Genomic DNA, 24,039 nt, shown 5'->3' on the forward strand with positions numbered 1-24,039 from the left:
TGTTTTTCATGACGTCATCCATGTTATGTTCCTTAGGGATGGCATCATGGGGGAAAATATACATTGTCCCAGAGGATGTCATCAGGATGTGATGTGTGTGTCCCAGAGGATGTGTGTGAGAGAGATGCACTCCTGTAAACATTTGAGATGTCCTGGACTCGTTATGGCTTGGTGGATTAGCAAATATTAAGCAGGACAAAGATAAAAATACTCCTCAGGTTTTTATATCTTACATTTTATATAGTACATAATGAACAAGAATACTCCATACAGGTCATTTGGAGCACTATGAAGTCAATCACACAACAAAATCAGATACTGTACACAACAAAGCAAACAAACATCAACAAAATATATATATATATATATATATATATGTGTGTGTGTGTATATATATATAAATTCAAAAAATGAAGCCCAGAGTTGACGAGTCATCTGTGACACAACTCCTGGGTTGTTTTGCAAATCCTTCATCCGGGTGTAAATCCAGCTCATCAGCGACGTGTTTAGAAACATAGATCTTATCTGACTTATCTTTAAAACCTGCCGGGGGCCGGGCATTCAGTTCGAATGGTTGAGGTCGTTCTTACACGTCCTGCTTATTACAGAACGACTACGGCACTGCACGCTTTCTAAAAAGGCCTCGTACAACTACCGTGGGTCTTTTTCTTTTCCCCCTTATAACATGATAAAATCATCCATCTGCAGACATGTAAGCATCCATCAAGGCCAGACTGCAACACCTTGTTTATTTTCTGTTCAATCCTGTGTGCACGAATGACCCTAGAGGTCTCCACGCGTATCCGTTTTCATCGTGTCCATTCATTAAAATGGTGCGGTTAATGTACTTCAATGCTTAATGGGCTTAGAGAAAGCAAGCGCACATACACACACACACAATACCTTTGATACAAAGTCTACCAAAACTCCCAACCTCACTAAGAAGCACATTCTACACGCCTACGGCATGACGAGAGAACCGTGTAGCGCCACACTAGCGCCTACTTGTGGAGAATATTCAGTTTGTTGAACATGAGAATCTGAGCACATACAGACATGCTGAGACATGCTTTATGTATAAAATAAAGTCATACAGAGTATACTATAGACAACGCTTAACATACAGCTCTCTCTATCTCTCTCTCTCTCTCTCTTTAGAATGGAGATTTCCGTTGCTGGTTTCTGCTCGACACTTGACATACAGCTGTTATTTTTGTGCACAAACATGATCGTTATCGAAGCATGATACGTGATTTAACTCCATGTATCAGTTGGCTTGAACGAATTTGTGTTACTGAAGCAAGCGGAGAGGCATCGCGTCGGCGGTTCTCGAAACGGAGCGTCCGTTAAAGGGTCTGCGATTTTCTAGTTTTGTTACGAATCACAACTCGAAGTCCTGTAAATAACGCCAGTGTGGAAATGAACTCTCAGGTGGGAAACTACAAGAGCTAATCACTTATTTCACTGAGACAATGATCTAACGTTGTGCAAATTTCAATATAAGAATGATTAAGTGGAAAATTTCATGTTCTAATTCTCACCTTCAGGAGGACCTGTCCTCGTGTCTCGCACGCAAACCGGCGGTTTATCGGACCACGTTCTCTAAGGTTCCATGAGCTAAACTGCGTGTAAGAGCGGGGAGATCACGAAACTGGGTTTTGACTGAATAGTCAATTGTCCGTCCCAATTTTTGGGATTAGTTGTGTGTGTGTGTGTGTGTGTGTGTGTGTGTGTGTGTGTATGTGTGAGCTACAGGTAAGTGCTGGGGTCAGTCAGGTGCAGGTACTCTGGGAAGCCGTCGCTGCCGCGTCTCTGGCTCCTGCGCTGGCGTGTGGAGAGAGTCTTTCTTATCTCGTTCCCTCGTTTAGCAAGCGTGGAGACGATCAGATCGGCCAGGTCCTGCTGCAGGCGCTGAAAGTTCTCTCTGAAAACAGAACACACAGGTCATATGTGTGTGTGTGTGTGTGCGGTTACTCTTTCTGATTATGAACGTGTTTATTGTAAATTCCACACACAGATTTGCAAGTGTAATCCCCATATTCAGATGTATTTACTAAGATATTTTTATTTACATTAATAACCTACACATACTGTATATTTAGTCACGTTTTTGTCAATCGTTTGAAATGAAACTGGAACTGAAATTAAGACAGACTTTTTCATTATCTTGTCATTATCGCTGATGGTATACTAGCAATGTTAATATGTCCACGAAATCCCACTGATGCTCTGTACCGAAGCTTGTATCACGTGATCGATGATAAATGAGGCCTCACTTTCTGACCAATCAGGTAACTGTTTCATGTTGCCTGTCGGAAGGTTCGAAACCCCACCTTACTTCATGTGCAGTATGTGGCACACAGTGGTTGGTTTTATCAGTTGAGTTTGCTAAGCTGTACCAATAGTTACCTCTGCCTGTATCACCGTGACAATAATAATAATAATATTGGTATTGATTGTCACGTTAATATGTAAATGAGATTATAAGAAGATAATCGAGTAGCGTAGGAATTGTATTGGTGCTCATCAGACTGAAAGCCTACATCAATGAAGGTGGGGATTTATCCAAAGCATCTTGAGTTTATCCTTGCTATAATTTTTTTTACCACAAGATGTCACTGTTTTTGACACACTGAGGATTCAGAGTATTTCCTGGCACAATCAGGAGAAACACTCAAACCTGTGTGAGGCTTCATCATCATTAGCTGGTTAACGATTCGGCCAATTTCACAAAGCAACAACGCCCATTCAAGCATTTTCTTCATGGTAACAATGATGTGACCGCGCGCTGTATTTAGGACAGTCACGTTAACTCTGTCTCTGTGACTGTTTCAGTCGTTTCTCAAGCTGGTAGAAAATGAACGGTAGCGAGAACCCCAGGTCCAGTTTGGTTCTGTTTGTAACACGTCTTGTTATGCGCTTGTTATATGTACAGGTGCATCTCAAAAAATTTGAATATTAGAATTACTGCATCAGTGCGGCGTGGCATGGGGGCGATCATGCTGAGGCACTGCTGAGGTGTTTGTTCTGGAAGTCCAGGTTGCTTTGATAGCGGCCTTCAGCTCGTCTGTATCGTTGGGTCTGGTGTCTCTCAGAGATTCTCTATGTGCAACTTTGGATTCTGTTCCTCTCCACTCTTCCACCAGACTCTGGAACCTTGATTTCCAAATGAAATGCAACATTGACTTTCATCGTCCCCGTGATTGTGGTTGTGTACTGAACCAGACGGAGACATTAAAGACTCAGGAAACCTTTACAGGTGTTTTGAGTTAATTATCTGATTAGAGCTCTGCTCATTTCTGTATTATAAATTATTTATTGTAATATTTTGAGAGGTTTGAAATATTTCCCTTTATCTGTAACGAATCTAGAAAGTATATGAAAGTTACACTTTTTTAATTAAATTACGGGGAAAAAATGTACTTCTCCACGATATTCTAATATTTTGAGATGCACCTGTATGCTTCAACACACATAAACAAGAGTTATAGTGAATGTTAGAGCTACGATACGGACATAAACATGATACGCATGAAACTTCTTAGATACTGTGATGACAAATGAAATGCGATGGGATGAATTAGTATCTAATGCTGATTGTTTTCAGCATTTGACCACGTATTGCTTCTTTTCTAATCTTTTAGATCCGAGAGAGGTTTTCTTACGCTGTCGGTGGAGCGGGCAGGTTGTACTTCTGTCCTGTTACACCTTTCATCCAGTACGTCATCTCCTTTCCTTTACCCTTAAAAGAAACACACTTCCCTTACAAACAATTCTGCACACAGTAAATACTTCTTGTAGAACTGACCCACTTGTAGTACTACGCCATCCCGACGCTCACCTTGAGGAAGGTCTCTCCTCGTGTCTCGTACTCAAACTGACATTCTGTCCTCTGGAGGATGTTGATCGTGGACTGGCTCACGTGGATCCTCAGAGCTGTGCGGGGAATACATTTAGCGAATGACAGAATGAAACCGAATGACATTTATTAAAAACAACGTGGACCGGATATTCCAACACGTATATCTCTGGGTGGGTGGGACTTCGGTTTTGATTGGCTTGTGTTTAGCGAGGTTTGAGAAGACGCTTTCTTAAGTGTGTATGTGACTGTGCGTGTGTCTTACGCAGTCCTGTCGACTCCATTCGTGACGCAGTGTTCACCGTATCTCCAAATAAGCAGTAACGTGGCATTTTATTCCCCACAACACCTGCTGCACAGGGTCCTACACACATCGTGATCATAACACATGATATGGTACAGCATTGCTCAAAATGTGACACAAAATGGTTTAAACTGCACACACTGATCTTACATCATACCCTCTGTGCTTGACTATTGAGCACCTGGATTTTCAGAGGATAGGATTTTTTGCTGTACTTATGATCAGTGACGGTGTGAAGTACCTGAGTGGACGCCTATACGGATCCAGAGTGGTATTCCTGGCAGGTGACGGAGCTGAAATGTCCCCATAAACTCCAAAATGTCCAGGGCCATGTGACAGATGTCCACCGCGTGCCGGTTCCCATTCCGCCGGGGCAAACCGGACGCCACCATATACGCGTCGCCTATAGTCTCCACCTTGAGAAAGAGAGATGGTAAAAGTGCACCTTTTGAAAAACCCTGATACAGGATGAAATGTCAGTATCTCGTCAACATAACGTGTGCGTGTGTGTGTGTGTTTACCTTATAGACGTCATGGCTGTCGAGGATGCTGTCGAAGTTTTTGTACATGTCGTTGAGCATGTCCACCACCTCCATGGGCGTGCTGTAGTGGCAGAGGGTGGTGAAGCCCACGATATCGCTGAAGTAAATGGTGACCTCGTCGAACAACTCCGGCTCCACACGACCCGTCTCCTTCAGCGACCGCACCACGGGCCTGTGTGTGTGTGGGTGAAGCAGAAAAAAAATCAGAATACACGAGTTACAAAAGTTCCAAGCTTTTTAGAAAGTTAAAATAGCTCAGGTATGAGACAAACTACCTGCTGTTTGCTAACTTCATCATAAGTAAACAAATAAATTCATTCTAATTCTCCCCTCACCTCAAATGTAGTTTGTACAATGCTAAACTGGAGGCTATATCATTACCTGTTAGCTAGACTAAAAATGTCCATTGTTTGCATTGTTCCTTCATGGTGACGTTAATAAAAAGATTCACGGGTGCGTACGTTTATTATGCGACTGTGCGTCATCAAGCCAGGACCTTTGTCCTTAGAACGCATTTATACCTGATGATTTATTCCGATTTATCCCACAGTGACGCTGACTTCGCTGAAGGTGTGTGATACATTTTCTCTACCGGTTTTAATTCAAATAACAGGGTTAAAGAAACGCACTTGTTGTAATATATCATCGTTTCTATAGTAACAGCTCACTCAAAGGGAACTTGCGCACCAAATAATTTGATGAAATTTTTTTGCGTTTTTATTTGACAAAGAAGACACAATCGTTGATACGGTGAAGTTTTCTGTGAGGAGATGTTTATTTCGCACTGATGGAAGGAGTCTCCAGTGTCAGCGCTTTGTCACAGTGTCAGTCAGTACGTTTTCTGCCTTGGGAAGATTCTCTGTAACACGACACGCTGCGTTTTTGGGGTTTTTTTGTACCTATTATTAACACTGAGAGAGAGGAAAACCCGAAGCTGGAGAGGGAACGACTGATCATAGCCGCTGTAACGTAAGTGATAAGGAACTCGCTTGTCTTAAGGACGTTCCGCAACATTAAATGTAAGTGTAAATGGATGAAAAGCACAACACATCATTCACACAAAAAAATTACATTGGAGTCGTTGGCCCTTGTGTTTAATTCCTTACTTATCATTTGTGATCTATTGTTTATGCTAAAGTTATTGTCATCATTAAATTCTGTCTGTGTGTGTGTGTGTGTGTGTGTGTGTGTGTTTATCCAACCCGGGCAGCAGCATGAAGTTGAGCTGGTCAGCTCGGTCTCTCTCTGCCTTGTACAGTGCGGTTCTCTCCTCCACCAGATGCTCCAGGTTGCGGGAGTACATCTGCAGCCGTCGGATCAGATTGTCCATGTAGCTAGCGTTGGCCTGGTCATGCAGGTTACTGTTTAAAACACACACACACACACACAAAAACACTGAACACCCAAACACAGATGACCAGAATCAAAACGTCTTTCTGTCTGCAACAGGTTTGAGTATGCGAGTCCGTCTTTCTTACAGCTGGACCAGAACAAACCTGAAGATCTTCCCCAAAGAGTTCTCTATCTTCTTAAAGTCCGGCCTCTTTTCCGGATCTTCATCCCAGCAGCTCTTAATTAGCACATACATCTATGTACAGACAAAAAAAAGAAACAGAAGTCGTTCATTTCAATTGTTGAAAAGGTTAATGAAGCTTGTTCACTGCACTTCGATATATGGTGGGAGCCAAGGGAGAAACACTGGCCATGCTCTCTGGGTGGGAGGGGTGTACTCTCTTTCTGTCTCTCTCTCCCTCTCTCGTCAATCACAGAACTACTAGACAATCGTGGGCATGTGTGATCTCATATATGTGGAAGAGGGCAGATAGTGGTGTTTTAAGTTGCACTGTAATGCAGCATGAGCACCATTTTGTAAAAAAAAAAAAAAAAAAAAAGTGTCTGGCTGGCTACGTGTTAGTCGTATGATATGGGAGAGCTGGCTGGTGGTCGGGAATTGGCTAAATTTGGGGCGGGGGGTGTCCCCTCAAAAATGATATAATATACAGCAGTGTAGAAGGTTAAGTATAGACAGTGAGAGGTTTGTTAAATTGAAACACTTTTTTGTGTTCAGAACCATTCTGTCCATTATCTGCTACAAGTCCCCCTTTACCTCCACTTCTCTCTCTCCAGCAGTCTCAAAGTTGAGGTCAGGTCTGAAGATGTTGGGTCCACTCGGATACTGAACCCGGTACAGTTTCTCTACAGAGTTGAGGAGAGGGGAAAAGAATGGAGGAGTGAAAAAGAGGTAGTAATTTTTAGAGAATATTACTACTGTCAGAGTCAGAACCTGTAAACCTCGTTAACGTGTACTGTAATAGTACCGTCTATTCCTACCTCCAAACATGTTTCTGACAGTTTCTTCTACATCAAACACATCAGGGCTTGCGTCCGACATCTTCCGAGTTTTAAAAGCAGTGTTGGATAAATTAAAGTGCACCTATTACGGTTTTTCAGATATTCCCTTTCATGTAGTGTGTTATATACGGAGCGGTTTGTGAATATAAAAACATCTGCAAAGTTTCAAAAATCAAAGCGCACGACAAACGGAGTAATCGACTCCCAAAAGAAGGAATCGATTCTGAACGGCTGAATCGAGTCGTTAGTGATTCCAGACTTTACTTCCTGTACTAACCTACGTAGGTTCGTCACAAAAAGCCCCGCCTCTGGTCTTCATCGGCTGCACGCTGACAGCAGTAGACCAATCACGACAGACTGGGACGTCTGACTGAATCATTTAGAACGGATCATTTAACGAGTCGTTTGTGACACTGGGGGAAAAATGTAACGCTGCAGTTTAAATTATGAGCACGTTAAAGTGTTTTTTGACCTCGGATGCATGTAAATCTATCGTATGAGAACTTTAAAACAAAATCAGGCACGTTTGAAATCCATAACAGGTGCACTTTAGAACGGCGCCCTTCATTTTGATCTAGCGTTCGGTGCTCCAGAGGGATGTTCTGCTTTAAAATCGGTATTTAAGCTTGTGATTAGAGTTCATGGCAAAATGGTTCCAGAATTGAAAACCTTAGCTTAAAACAAATAACCTTCAAAATACAGTTGTCGGAGGGAAGCGAAGACGCAAAACCTAACGACAGTCAGCTGAGCAACTGGACTTTATTCACGGGTGAGCGAGCGAGCACTTCAAAGCCCCGTTTTTCATTCTGCACCTTTTGCAAGACGGATCTTATGCAACTGACCACTAGAAAGATTGTGTGTTCTGTGCCAGTAACGACACATACACGGTTCCCATGAAGCAGTAAACAACTTGAGAGGAAAAATGCACTTTGTCCCTACGTCTGTTTATATGTACATCATTTAAAATGAAATCACGCCTCACAGTTGCCTCTCTATGAATGACATATCCAAATCATGGTGCAAAATCATGTCTCAAGTGAATTAAGTGAACTTAAGTATCTAAGTCTGCATACAAGTTCCGCATGACCAGCACATGAGGAGGTCCAGTTAAGTCCTTGTCTTGATATTGAGGGGTTTTCTTTTATTTTCTTTGGTGTGTTACCTGCCACATCTGAGCAGCTCTCAGTGTAGAAAGGACACTGTCTCAGAATGATCTCATGAGCGATTATAGCGAAACTGTACACGTCTCCTTTCTGAGAGATCCCCAGCATGCGCAGGTGTTCAGGAGCGGTCCACAGGTCTGTCAGGCAGACACGAACAGAGATGTGTTAAAGATCCTCGACTCAACAACACTCTTAATTTATTTGAGTATAGGATATTATAGGATGAAATACACAAAAAGTAAAAAAGACAGACCTTTCTGTGGGGTCAGAATAGTATTGCAGCCAAAGTCTGTGATTTTCACCACCATGCGGTTGTCCACCACGCAGTTGGTAGATTTAAGTCTCCCGTGCATCTCTATATTACTGGAGTGCAGGTAAGACATACCCTGATATACCCAACAGAGGAGAGAAAGCAACACACGTGTTCATTATGATTCATTAAGGCATGTTTATCACTCCTTAGATCTATTATGCATTATAATACTTATTAATAGAGATGGACCGATATTGATTTTTTTATAACCGATACCGATACCGATTAGTGTTTACATGCCCGATAACCAATATGATACGCAGAACCGATAACGACACCACTCAACTGAACAATCCGGTTTATTTATAACAATTTTGTCAATTTCACTTCCTCCTCACATAAAATAAATAAATAAATAAATAAGCTTTTAAATAACAGGTTCAATGAGGTAAACAGATTACATGACTCCGTGAGTTTGTCTCTATTACTTAGTGCCAAGCTGCTTAAACTACATATCAAGCATTTACAGTGTGTAACACATCTAATTTGAGCATTAATGGCTGCTATGTTAACTAAAGCACAATTCTCAAAAACGCCCATTTATCGGTGTATCCGATATTACACTTATCGGAACCGATATCCGAAACCGATAACCGATAGCGCTTGCTTACACATATAGAATACTGCAGGAATGAGTCCTAACACCCGGAAACGAGTTAGCATGTTAGCACTTCCGGTTACATTGTCCCGAAGTCAATGGGCTTTTGAATGGGTTTTTGGTTAAATGCTTGAAATACAGTCTGTGATGAACACCAGCTCCAGATATGTTCATGTTTTATTCTACTCCGTGAAATACATCAGTAATACCCCACTCGTGATTTTGTTAAGCTTTTACGCGTCTTGAAAAAGACGGTTGCTAACATGTGGCTAAATGGGACTACAGAGGTGGTCGTGGGAAAAATTAAACGTTATCAAGATTGTATCTAGGCTTCAAAATTTATACAAGTTGTGTTCATTTGTGAAGGTTATCTCGATGAACAAAACTTGTAAGAATCATAAATCTTTGTCACAGAGCTTTTTTCTGCAACAGTCTAAAAACCAGAGGAGAACCCCTATTGGTGTTTTGTCGAGGGAACTGGGGTGATGCTAACGTCCGGGTTGGGCTGCAAAAATACTCTATACACTGCCTCGTTCCGTATTTTCACAAAGCCTCCATCACGTCTCCAGGGGCTCATAAACACCAACTTCAGATAATACAGCACTGGAGAGGCTCCGAAATTACTGAGGGACTTCCTCAAAGAGAAAACGAGAACAGGAAGTCGATACTGGTGCTTTAAGCTTTACTTTATACATACCTTTGCGATGTCGTACATGACGGAGATTTTAAACTCCAGGTCCATAAAGCTCTCCTCTGGGTATGAGATCTTATCGTTGAGGACATACTGAGATCGAAATAGAAACAAAGTGCATTAAGTATGTTTTGGTAAATGACCTACCAGTTTCTACTGAAGGGTCAAACAAAACACTTCCTACACACTGCTACAGAGTTCTCAGAAAGCCAGTAAGTATAACTTCTTCTCAGAAACCCTGAGGCATCTGAGTGTGTGTGTGTGTGTGTGTGTGTGTGTGTGTGTGTGTGTGTGTGTGTGTGTGTGTTACCCTCAGAGAACCTCTCTCGCAGTACTCAAACACGCCAAAGACTCCATACTCGAACTTCACAGTGCCATAGAACTTTGTGAGGTTATAGTAATCGATCCGCAGCAGCTGAGAGACAGACAGAGAGTGAGGAAGACAGACAGGTTTAAAAAAAAAAAAAAGGAAAGAAATAACTTCCTTCATGAATGAATGAAGGGATGAAAAGCAAGTCCTGGGATGAACTTTTTTACACTTTAGTGATCGGTTATAGGTGTAATCAGTATTTACAAATTCTTCCCTCTAGTTTAATGCACAGTCATGTACCGCTGACCCATTTATATAGATTTATCTGTAGTACGTAAATGTTCATAATTATTAAATAAACTAGATCTCAATCCAGAGCAACTTTAATATCCAAAGAAAAATGTAGTGTTCCTTTCATTATGTCTGAGTATTTTTAATCAATCGATACAAAATGTAAAATAAAAAAAAATGAAAAAGTGCTGTAAATGTCTGTTATTGGAAAGAATTGGCTCAGTCGTAACATTTCATCAACGTTAGGCTGTAATGAGCTGCGGGTTCAGTGAGGTGGAAAACCCAGGCTGGTATCAGTTTCACACATAAATCTTGTGCAGTTTGCGTAGCTGATAGACTAAATGAACTTCCTGCCATAAAGGATCAGGGTGGGATTCACACAAATCCTTTTACAGGGAAAACAGCAGATAAGGTGACCTTTAGTCACAATACACACATGGGTATTACACCAGGATGAGCGATGAGTCCATACAGACGAGAAGGAAGGAAGGATAGAGGGATGTTACTTACAGCGTTCAGTTCAATGCGCTGTTCTTCAAAGAAATTTCCATCAGACTGCCTCAGCTCTTTGAGAATGACAGGCTGAAAAGAGAGAGAGAGAGAGAGAGAGAGAGAGAGAGAGAGAGAGAGAGAGAGAGAATGAGAACAAGAACAAGGAGGATACAGATAGATACACAGTATGTATGTATATACTGTACATATGCATAGATGGATGGATGGCTAGATGAGAGATGGAAAGAAGGAAGGATGGCTGGCTGGGGGAGGGAAGGATAGATAGAGAAGGAGAGAGAGATGGATGGATAGATAGATAGATAGATAGATAGATAGATAGATAGACAGATAGGTTGATTGATAGATAGTGGAATGGATGGATGGATAGGTGGGAGGATGGATAGGTAGACAGATAGATAGATAGATAGTGGGATGATGGATGGATAGATAGATAGATAGTGGGATAGATGGATGGAAGGATGGATAGGTAGACAGACAGATAGATAGATGGATAGATAGATAGATAGATAGTGGGATGATGGATAGATAGGATAGATAGATAGATAGATAGATAGATGGATAGATAGATAGATAGTGGGATGGATGGATGGAAGGATGGATAGGTAGACAGATAGATAGATAGATGGATAGATAGATAGATAGATAGTGGGATGATGGATAGATAGGATAGATAGATAGATAGATAGATAGATAGATAGATAGATAGATAGATAGATAGATAGATAGAGGGATGGAAGGATGGATAGGTAGACAGATAGATAGGTTAATAGATGGATAGATTCACTAAGCACATGACCTTGATGCAGTGTGAGTCACAAACACAGAGAGTAGGAGGAAGAATGGGGGAAACCTTTTTGTCGTAGCGTCCTCTCCGAATCTGATATGTGCTGTCTCTCCTCTGATCCTCATCGATCTATTCAACAGAGATAAACAAAACAAATAGCATTAAATGTTTATAGTGTAGACGAATAAACAACAACGGGAGAGAACAATAAAAGATTTCCACTGTTACAGTTAAAACTGTAGAAAGCAGTGAGAGCGTGACTTCTTTCTGAGATCAGTAAAGATTCATGTCCAGAACAGTTCTGCTTTCAAACTCAGAATTCTCTCACATCATTATCCTGATCTGTATTTTTTGAGAATTAGTTATTGTGTGTTTATGTTTGTGTGTTTGTGTGTGTGTGTGTGAGTTTGTGTGTGTGCGTGCGTGTGTGTGTGTTACTTTGAGAGAGATGTAGCTTGACTGTTTGTTGTCTAGGGGCGTGATGAGATCTGAGTTTATATGAGACCATTTCTTCTGATCATAGCGCTGTTTCCTGTTCTGTCTGCAAACAAACACACACACACACACACATACACACACATATTAACATGGACCTTATAACACACAAACCCAAATCAATCAAACTCATGTGAGAATATGAAAATAAACACCCCTCTGCGCTCAGCAACCTGACCCATAACAGAAGAGGAAATTCCTCACCAGAGCCCTGCAGCCTGGTCAGTACCTGGATGGATGGGAGACCTCCTGGGGAAAACTATGGTTGCTGCTGGAAGTGGTATTAGTGAGGCCAGCAGGGGGCGCTCATCCCGTAGTCTGTGAAGGGCCTAATGTCCCAGTATAGTGACGGGGACACTATACTGTAAAAACAGCACCGTCTTTCGGATGAGACGTTAAACCGAGGTCCTGACTCTCTTTAAAAATCCCAGGACACTTATGGTAAAAGAGTAGGAGTGTAACCCCGGTGTCCTGCCGAAATCCGCCCATTGGACCTTCTCTCTCACCCACCCCCAATAATCCCCATCCCTGAATTGGCTACATCACTCTCCTCTCCACTAATAGCTGGTGTGCCCGACTTCCCCAAATCATCGGCAGATCTGCAGGATTTTAGACGTGTATTATATTATATACGTTACCTGTAGAAGATCAACGCAATAGCAGTAGCAAGTACAACGCTGATTCCAAGCACAATCATTATGATATCGTGCGTCTCCAGGCCTGAAGGGTACATCAGACACACACACACACACACACACACACACACACACACGAAATTCAGCATAAACAACACAGCACGAGGAGATGTTCAAACATGTGCATGAAATACGACTGAACACGCAGCCTCTTATTATTATTACATTCCTACCGTGATCAGGTTTGTCGTCAGGCAGTCGAGAGCCTGGCCAGGGCAGATCGGGGTTGCTATGGTTCAGCGTGGTCTTGTCATTGGAGGTGTCGAACACAAACAGTGTCTTATACTAGAAATGATCAATATGGAGGGTATACAAGGTCACCACCAATATAATCACTATGAAGGGAATTCAGCTAAGGCAGCTTTTTAGCTCAACAACATATTCTCTGCAAATGGTTTTCAACAAACTTTCCAAAAACCAACACTGAGTTTAGGTCTTCATGTGAAAGTACCGGCGTCAACGTTTTATTTCAGCAGCTTAAAAGTTATAAAATAGACATTAGCCTATGCATGCATTAGTCTAGCATTACTGGAAGAACCATGAGCTAAGTTAGCAGATTATTATTATTATTTATTTATTTATTTATTAATTATTATTTTTGCCAAAGCAGTGTAAAGTAAGCTCCCAGTGTATTGTAATTGTGTAATGTGTAATAAAGGCTGACCTGAATCGTGCTGGTCGTGTACATCAATGAAAAATTCACATCTCTGTCTCCATTTTTATCCAAATCATAGCGACCGCCCAATCCTGATTCCAAATACAGACACACACACACACACACACACACACACACACACACACACACACACACACACACACACACACACACACACACACACACACACACACAACAATGCGTTAATAATGACAGCACTGGTGTGTTAAAAAAGCAACAAAAATAATAATAATAATAATAATAATAATAATAATAATACTAAAAGAGAAAGGAAAGACGGAAAGACAGACGGGGGGGACAGACAGAGCTAGAGAACGAGGTTGGGAGAGAAAGCTAGCTTGGACAGCTGATATCTGAACATTTACTCTGCACACAACATGGATAAATTGTGACTGGAGGATTCGTAAATCAATATGGCAGCCTCAGGGTCATAAAAAACATGACGGAGAAAGGCCCGTACCCTCAAAGGACAGGTTTCGGAAGGGATTGTCGCTGGGGGTGTTGATGGTGGTGTTTCCTGAGCCCAGGCCCTGACTCGCGAGTAACATCTTCCTCATCACTTCACTAAAGAGAACCACGGCGTCATAATAACCTGCGACGTAATCATTCAGAGTCTGCAGGGATAAACACGGAGAGAGAGAGAGGGAGAGGGAACGAGGGAAAGAGAGATGGAAGTATTAGGATATTATTACAGTTTATTTTTGATATGTGCTTTAAACTGTACTGTGTTAAACTACACTGTTGTACACTGCGAATAAAAGAAATATCATCTCAACAAGTGAAAATATCTTGAATAGAGTCAGATTGATCTAGTATTTCTGTTTATACGATTACAATAATCCGAATATAATAAAGCAAATATATAACACATTTCGAGACATTCTTGCTCGTTTAAAGCTTATTCTATAAGCAGATCGTTTTGCTTCTTTCTAGAAACAAATGCGTAAAATGAGCAAAATTATCTAGCAGTTTATGAGCACTTGAAATGAGTGCAAATGGCTTGAAATAGGCTTAATAATCTTCTATGTTGTTTTATGTGTTGGTGTGTGTGTGTGTGTGTGTGTGTGTGTGTGTTAATTCAGCAATGGAAAATGCTGCTTTGTGCAATCAGACTGATTTAATGGCACATGAACGAATGATTAATGATATAAACTTACAGTGTCATGGTGGGGCCAGTCAGGCAGAGTGTAGTTGCGTATGTTGTGCATGGTCAGCACCAGTACGTCCCTCATAAAGTCATACGATGATGTGTTGATGTGATATCCATGACTGACAGACGGTGGGGAAAAAACACAAAACAATAATGATAAGTTTTTATCCGTGTCAGGGTCATGGAGGGTCCAGATCCTATCCCGGGAATGCTGGGATTGAGACAGGAGAACACATTCGCACCGAGGGGCAATGTAGTGTAGCCAATCAACTTCCAGGCATGTATTTAGGGAGCAGAGGGGATTGGAGAACCCACGCAGACACAGGGAGAACATATATGTGTGTGTTTTTGTCTACAATGTCAATGCAGTAGTATGCTAGTAGTTTGCTTGCATATTAGCTTGTGAAAAAACAGTGGTGCTTATGAGAAGCGTTGCTTATTAATCTCTCCTGATTTTAAATAAAGAGGAAGCTATAAGAGTCTGGGCTTGATATAGTTATTTTTTAACCTCCTCTAAAATAAGATGCATTTTATGACAAATGGCCTACTTTATTATGCAGTGTGTTGAATGTATTGGTGGTATTTATTGTGTTTATCCAGTATTAATATTCATTACTGCAGAGGCACCACATCATTACACGTGATAACGTCATTGTGGGTGTAGTTGGGAGGTGAAAAAGTTAAAATGCTCCTATAGACCCTGCAGGGTGACACCAAGCTCGAGCATGAGAGCAAATTAAAGCAAACTCACTTAAAAATGTCTATAAGGATGAAGGCGATGTCTTTGTTCACGTTCGTCCCGTTTTTAATGGAGGCGATGTCGTCTGGGCCGCCACACACGATGAAGACTAGGAGAAGGGAAGGGAAGGGGTTTAGTAAATTAGATCCATATAGAGTAAAAATCGCGTACATCATCCATACGTTTTTCATACCGCTTATTCTACACAGGGTCACGGGGAGCCTAGCGCCTATCCCAGGGAAATCGGGGCACGAGGCAACCCGTCACATGGCACAATCGCAAACACATTCAGACACTGTGGACGATTTGGAAACGCCAATCAGCCTACAGTCTTTGGAATGAGGGGAGGAAACCGGAGGAAATCCCCATGGCAGGAGCAGAACATGTAACTCCACTGTGTGTCAGGTCGCCTCACGCCATCCTGTCATTGATTACTTCCCTATAAATAACCCTCTGCCTGTGGTGTTTTATTACCAACTTAAATAAAGAGTGCTCACAGATGCTTCTTTATCATCACAGTTAACCACAGTGATCCAGTAGTGTACGTCCGACAAATCCTTCAGCGCGTCTGACCCGAGGCTCTGCGAAACAATTTTGTCGTGCTTCGTATTGTTGTCTCGTTTTAGGACCAACACATTTTTTTCCAACCAAAACCTTATAAAATTTTTTTTTAAACATTCTGTTACGTCAGGAGTATCGTTACTCACTGTTGCTGTGTCTGTTTGCATCCGACAAAGAAAGCGCAATCTCTTCTTTACTGCGCAACACCTGCCTGTTGATCAGCGTGGAAAACTGAGCCGTCGCCGCTTCCAACGCATTAATGTACCTGCAGCAGACGGAGCCAGAGATGTTTATCAAGGAGAGACAAGAGCAAAGGGTATATATATATATATATATATATATATATATATATATATATATATATATATAGAGAGAGAGAGAGAGAGAGAGAGAGAGAGAGAGAGAGAGAGAGAGAGAGAGAGAGAGGGAGAGAGAGAGAGAGGGAGAGAGAGAGAGCGAGATGCTATGTACCAAAAGCACTCCTCAGAGATGCTCTGTTGTTTGTAGACGTAAGCTGTCTTCCACTTCGGCTTGAGTCTGGGCATCGTCACGTTCCAGAAATGAACAAAGAAGCTGGAGACTTTTCGGGCCGGCGTCAGCAGACGAGTCAGCTTTTCCTTACCGTCACAGGACAGGCCGAAACTCCCCGCAGATATTACGGGTATGGTCAGAGTCAAACCCACCTCCTGACTGAAAAAATAAACACACACACACACACACACTCACCTCAGTAAACAGAATAACTATGAAATATTTTATCTTAATTAACTACACATTGGTTGGGATTAAAATCAAGAGGATGTGACATGTATTATATTTCATTTAAATGTTTGGGATAAATTAACTAGCATGTTAAGTTTTAGCTAGCCTACATTTTAAAGGGCAGGCTCTCTCGACCTTGTCGAATCATATTGGGTTTACGATATGAATCCACCGGCAGCGTCTACAGAGGGGATGTGGACGCAGAACAAACTGTATATTCAGCTTTCTAATCTATAGATCGCACGCATATGCACACACGGCGGAAACACTACAGCCTATAGCGCCAATGTACCCTTCTTCATTTATTTAAAATACACAGAGACAAAGTAGGCAAACCTAGCAACAAAAAGCGTACATGTGTGATCACTCCCACACATGTAGGGGTAGAGCAAACTGCAATCGCTCAGCACAATGGCCCAATAAGCCTTCTCATTTACTTAAAATACATGGAAACTGATGCAACGCAAACAAAATCTGCAAACCTAGAGACAGAAAGAGATATTGCATGGGGTTCGGAGACGCACGTTAAATAAGAGCGTGTTTGTAGAGCCACTCGTCATCATGATCACGATCAAACAACAATCTGAGAGCTAATATTTCCTCAGGCCGTCACAAATATCCAAACATGAGTCACAACACAGCCAGATAACAATGTTCATAACATTATTTTCACCAAGGGAAAACGCTAATATAGCTAGGGATTGCGCATTTCGCATATACCCGTGTTTTGGGGGTTTTCTTTACAGCTCTGCTGTTGTTTTCCTTGACCGACGTGTTCGATGTCTGGTTGTTAGTACGCCAATGGTTTCTTTCTTTTTCTTGACTTTCCACGTTGATGTATTGGTTATGCTCAATGCATGTGCACAGGCGCTGATTGATTTTCCCTCTTTGCTCCCATAGACAGCTCTCTGGTCTTCACGCTGGTTTGTCCTTTTTATCAACGAATGCAGTCTTCAGAGACGAAACCCAGGGCTCAAACCAAGAGTACCAAGAGGGGCACACTTCAAACGAAAGGTGCCGGATGACACATTACCGAAATTAAGTTTTTGCTGAACTGAAACGAACACACCCAACTTACATGGAAAAAAAACTTGCTTTGAAAACACAAGGAAGCCGTGATAGCAAAACAAACAGGAGTTCTCCCTGAAATGATTCACTGATTCAGAAGTCGGATCCCAGTATTATCCGTGTTTTTTTTTTGTGGTTGCGTTAGTTCTTTGAATTTTGAGTGCACAGGCGCTCGCGCTCCTGACACAACTCAGTTTATTTGTCCTCCAGTGAGACGGCTCACGGTAGCTTCAAATGTCTGTCGGCCATTTTTATTTATCTACATCCTAAACTTACATGCTTTTATTTTTCATTTGGTTAGTGACAGGATCAGATCTGACTTGAAAGTTGTCTACCTGAGTGCACAGCTATGTTCAGTACTGGGTCCCAAAAATTTTTTATTAATAATAATAATAATAATAATGAAATAAAATCAAATGTATAAAAGAGTTCACCAATGCTCAGACCGGTTCAAAAGTCAATCAGGTGATAAATAAGTGCCTGTGCCCCTCGTAAACTTCTTGGAAATCTGCTGAGTCACAGTCCAATTCGAAATAAAGGCTTTAATCGTGCTTGAAGTTATGTAACGTAACCCTGGATTTGATATATCAGCTTTTAAAGGTTAAAAACTACACTTACATCAGAATTTGTTTGGCATTAAAGCGAATAACATTGAGTCCTATTTTGACTTGTCTGTCTTGTGTCATTGGTTAGACAAGTGGTAGCTCAGTGGTTAAGATGGAAGGTCATGAGTTCAAGCCACCACTATCGGGCCCTTAAGCAAGGCCCTTAACTCTCAACTGCTCAGATGTATAAATGAGATAAATGTAAATCGCTCTGGATAAGGGCGTCTGCCAAATGCCGTAAATGTAAACGTGAAACACGGCGTTTTTACTACAAAACCGACAAAAAATAAAATCTCTCCCCATTCAAAGCAAACATAAATGTGTTTACATGTACTTCCATGGTTCATTTCCAAACATCCCACCGGTATCTAGTAGACAGCACGCCTGAACAAACACGATCATACGCACACTCGTAAATCTACGAGCTTTATTCTGCGCTTTATGCTTTATAGTCCTAGGGATTGGAATTTACAGAATGCTACTTTACAGCTGTTGACTACTGTACACAGAGGTCAGCATGCTTTATTCGGGATACTAAAAGACTGGGTCTGGTTAATCAACGTTTGGCAGAAAACGGTTTTGGCAATTTCTTTCACGTTGAACTAGGACTGTAAACATCATAGTGTTGAAACTGCTGGTTGTTCTAGAATATTTCAGTGTCTCACACACACACACACAATCGTGTATATTATATTGTATTATATCCATTGTTTTGCACTAAAATACTCACTCCACCAGCTGGAACGTGGCATATGTACAGGACGGTCCGAGCATCACACAGCCGACCTCTCTGGTTTCCTGGGAAAAACACACACACACACACACACACACACACACACACACACACACACACACACACACACGCACACACGAATGATCACTCAGAAAGAGAAATGTGTCCCACTACAAATCACACAGGCTTTAAATCCATACTGAAAGCTAGACTATGCAAGCAGGATAAGCTGGAGAATCAATCACTGAATAAAACCATTTCATTTTCACCCACACACACACACACACACACACACACACGCACACACACACACACACCCTGAAACTCAAAGAACGGCCTTTAACTTAAAAAAAAAAAAAAAACCTTCCTCAAAGATATGAACAGATAATTCTGAGTTCTTTCTGGTTTTACTTGGTCGCGCTAACAGACAATCGCGAGCGTGTCAGCAGAACTCACGTGTAGTGATTTGAGAATCTCCACTCCTTCACACGTGCTGCTCCCGCACCCTCGGCGTCTGTAAAGTGTGGTGTTATACCCACGGAAGATGCTCCTGATCGTGAAGTTCAGGCCTGTTGTAAAAGATCAGACGTTCCACAATTACATACACAATAAATCTTTCATTGTGATTACATCGCCTGTAATATTAGTGAGCCTGGCTACGGTTACAACCAGGTGACCAATTAACGTTTTGGAGTGGCCTAGTCAAATGCTTGAAAACCCTCCGGTGTGTGAACTAAAACAGTTCTGCAAGGAAGAGTGGGCCAAAATTCCCCCACAGTGCTGTGAAAGTCTGATCTTCAGTTGTCAAAAGCGTTTGGTTGCAGGTATTGCTGATAAACGTGGCACAACCAGATTTTAAGTTTAAGGGGCAATATACGTTTTTCTCATGGGTGACAGGTGCGGGATAACTTTTTTTTTTGCCTCATTAAAAAACTAACTAAATTAAAACCGTACTGTGTGTTTACTCGGCTTGCCTTTGTTTTATGTTGTATTTCGTTTGAAGATCTTAAACTATTCAGTAAGAGGTATACACAAAAACAGCAGAAATCAGGGGGGGGGGCAAATACTTTTTTCTTTTACACAGCACCCTCATCATATAGCCCTCGTGCACTGTGGACGGGGCTGGAGACATCCTGGAAATGACCGTGTGACGCTTTTCTCTGACGGGACAAGTGGACGCAAACCATACTAAAAATATATATATAAATGCCACCCATGGGGAACCAGAGACACAGTTGTTTCCTTTAATTTGCCTGTAGCTGATTAGCATACTGCAACCGTGTAGGCAGAGAACACAGGAAACAGCACACATGCTTAGAGAGAGAGAGAGAAAGAGAGAGAGAGAGATGACAAATATTCTGTACATGGGACAATATACCTGGTTCAGGTGTGCCACATTAGTCATTACCACACTAGTTTGACCCAAAACACCTCCGTCCCAGTGCTACCCCATGCCTCTACGCTCTTACACTTGGGAGTTTTTTTTTATTGACTCTGGGGCAGTAAATCAAAAGCACTTCAATCATTTGGACACTAAAGATACACTTGATCAATGTGACTAATAATATACAAGGTCGTTTAAATGGAATAAAACCATAAAGTGCAATAAAACTATTTTGTTCCTATATTTGCTGAATAATTGTTACAAATAATCTTGGTGTTTCACAATTTTAATAATCACAAGTTTCACAAATCGATTTCCCTTGATCCTCATAAAGAAATTCTCTTTATTGTTTAACCTTTTGATCGTTTGTTTAAAAAAAAAAATCACAAAAATGCTCTGCTCTCATGGATATCCAATAATTGCAAACACAACACAGGTTTGTCAAAAAAAATATCTTTGTTAAATATAGGTGTATAACCGTTATATTGGCACCCCTGTGAATTCATATGAGAAAAATATATTTGAAGTGTATTCCCAGTGATACTTTTTTTTTAATTTAGTAGACCTGGGGGACTGGGAACAGGAAATTGTTCAACCGTGACTTCCTGTTTCACAGGGGTATAAATATGAGGTAACACATAGGCCAAATTCCCTTAGTCATTCATAACAATGGGTTTAGACTGAGGAATGTAGCTGTGATGTGCGACAAAAGGTTGTTGAGCTTCACACAATGGGGCGTGGATATAAGAAAATAGCACGAGCATTGAAAATGCCCATTTCCACCATCAGGGCAATAATTAAGCAGTTCCAGCCAACTGGAAATGTTATGAATCAACCAGGAAGAGTTCGTGTGTCTATATCGTCTCAACACACTGTGAAGAGGACGGTTCGAGTGGACAAAACATCTCCAAGGATCACAGCTGGAGAACTGCAGAAGTTAGTCGTGTCTTGGGGTCAGAAAGTCTCCAAAACTACAATCTGAAGTCACCGACATCACCACAAGGTGTTTGGAAGGGTTTCAAGAAAAAGCCTCTACTCTCATCCAAAAACAAACTCGAGCGTCTTCAGTGTGCAGACACGACTGGAACTTCAAATGGGATGGGGTTCTACGGTCAGATGAAACCAAAATAGAGCTTTTTGGTAATAAACACAGAGGAGGTTTTGGCGCACACAGAGGGGTAGCCGTATGGGAAAGTACCTCATGCGCACGGTTAAATATGGAGGTGGATCTTTAATGTTTTGGGCTGTTTTTCTGCCAGAGGACCTGGGGAACTTTAGAATCCTATCTTATCTGTTTGGTAACCGTGGCAATTTCAGTTAGGACCTCATTTAGGACAAAAGCTATTACAGAATTACATTTCCTAATCCTATCTTAACTACAGATAGGAAAAGGGTATTACAGAAGCATCCTAAAATGACAAAAAAAATCTTAAAAAGTGTCTTAACTTTAGGACAACCCTACTGGTGTCCTAACTTAAAACGTATTTGAAAGCCAACGATAAGAGTCACATTACAATAACCATGCCCGAGAATGGCGTTACATTTATTAATCATACAAGACAAAGAACTGTGATGTTTGATGGGGGAAAGATTTTTGGAGTACCCAGATGATCTGCTGTGCTTTGACAACAAAACACTGATAAATAATTACAGACTTCCATGAAATTTGATAATGCAGTTTGCACAAGAATTGCGATCAACAATACAGAAGCCAACGATTTGACGATGACCCAAAACATACATCAAAATCAGCACAAAAATGGTTTACTGACCACAAAATCAAGGTCCTGTCATGCCCATCCCAGTCCCCTGACCTGAACCCCATAGAAAACCTGTGGGGTGAACTGAAGAGGAGAGTCCACCAGCGTGGACCTTGAAATGTGAAGGATCTGGAGAGGTTCTGTATGGAGGAATGCTCTCAGATCCTTCGCTATGTATTCTCCAACCTCATCAGGCGTTATAGGACAAGACTCAGAGCTGTTATCTTGGCAAAGCGAGCTAGCACAAAGTATTGACTAAAAGAGTGCCAATAACCGTTGCACACCTATTTAACAAATATTTTTATATAAACCTGTATTATGTTTGCAATAGTTTGAGATCAATAAGAGAAGAATACTTTTGTGATTTTATTTAACGAAATATCAAAAGGTTAAACAATAAATAAAATATATTTTCACAGCCTTCTTTGCTCATATTTACCAAGGGTGCCAATATTAATGGAGGGCACTGTATATTATGATCACATATGTAATGTATATTATAATCACAAAATAAACATTACTGGTATATTACAATTGTATGTATAATGTATATTACAATAACATATATAATGTACATTATGATCACATCTGTAATGTATACTATGAACACATATAATGTATATTATGATAACATCTGTAATGTATACTATGATCAAATGTATAATGTATATTATGATCACATGTGTAATGTATATTATGATAACATCTGTAATGTATACTATGATCAGATGTATAACGTATACTATGATCACATCTGTAATGTATATTATGATAACATCTGTAATGTATATTATGATAACATGTAGTTAGTCACCAATAGAAGGCAACAAATTACCAGTAGAGACCCAGAGCTGACCATTACACTTACCATTAAAACCATTACAAATTCTATAAGGGTGTCTATTGTTTTGGGGGGTTTATTAGCAGTGTAGAGGTTAGATTAAAGAAAGTAAAGAGTATACGCACCTGTTCGATTATTAATGAGATTTTCCTCCTCGATGGCTTTTTCCACAGCGAAGCGGACATAATTCAAGCTCCACGGTGAGTCGTCATCAGCCGGCAGCACGACGTTGATCGACACGTTTAAATCTCTGCATCTCTCCGCGTCGAACCCGGCCGACAAGGCCACCAGCGCCGAGCAGCCCACCAGCCACCGAACACCCAGCATATCAGCCTTAAACCCGGCCTAAACACTTCCCTACATCGTTTACAGCAGAATAATCCTTCAGGTTTACCTCTCTCTCTCTCTGTATGATTACCTTTCTCAACTTTAAAAGGTTTTTTTTTTTTTTTTAAAGAAAGAAAGAACCCGTTAAACCACACACCTGAGGAGAACGTGATTGACGCGCACGCTCATGTGAAACGCTCGAGCTCCTGGTCTCGCGCGTTAATCGACAACCTGACAGTTAGTTTATGGAAACGTCACCAGGAAGAGGGGGAGAGGTTATAAACTAACCACAAACAACATATAAAGTTTAGCACCGATAAACTTTATATCATAAAGTCTTTTGTTTGTCGGTTTACTCTCCTTTATCACAGGTTGTTCGCTTCAAAACACGTTTATTAAAGGATAACGTTACTAAATGTTTTGTTAATGGAAGTGTGACAGGTGTGAGAGGGGTACATCCGGGTATTCTCTCCATATACTTACAGTTATTAGTGCTATACTTCAGATTTGTGGCAGATTTGTT

The 24,039-nt window shown here is 41.1% G+C and overlaps 1 protein-coding gene across 1 annotated transcript; it reads right to left on the reverse strand.

Moving 5' to 3' along the window:
• Positions 1–67: 67 nt before the first annotated feature.
• gucy2ca (guanylate cyclase 2Ca) lies at positions 68–23,742 on the reverse strand. The gene is made up of 27 exons (XM_017481586.3): positions 23,315–23,742; positions 19,661–19,773; positions 19,202–19,269; positions 16,508–16,726; positions 16,183–16,301; positions 15,488–15,584; positions 14,744–14,855; positions 14,047–14,200; positions 13,575–13,657; positions 13,084–13,195; positions 12,854–12,935; positions 12,159–12,261; positions 11,787–11,849; positions 10,934–11,005; positions 10,133–10,237; positions 9,829–9,915; positions 8,474–8,606; positions 8,220–8,357; positions 6,813–6,901; positions 6,202–6,293; positions 5,908–6,066; positions 4,685–4,877; positions 4,405–4,579; positions 4,125–4,223; positions 3,842–3,936; positions 3,666–3,742; positions 68–1,924 (listed from the first exon to the last, which is right to left on the reverse strand). Exons 1-27 carry the CDS (start codon positions 23,514–23,516, stop codon positions 1,750–1,752), a joined length of 3,216 nt encoding a protein of 1,071 aa, XP_017337075.1. The 5' UTR covers positions 23,517–23,742; the 3' UTR covers positions 68–1,749.
• Between the last annotated feature and the right edge of the window lie 297 nt (positions 23,743–24,039).

The sequence above is a fragment of the Ictalurus punctatus genome, chromosome 12 (genome assembly GCF_001660625.3).
Source record: "Ictalurus punctatus breed USDA103 chromosome 12, Coco_2.0, whole genome shotgun sequence".
NCBI classification, from domain to species: Eukaryota; Metazoa; Chordata; class Actinopteri; order Siluriformes; family Ictaluridae; genus Ictalurus; species Ictalurus punctatus.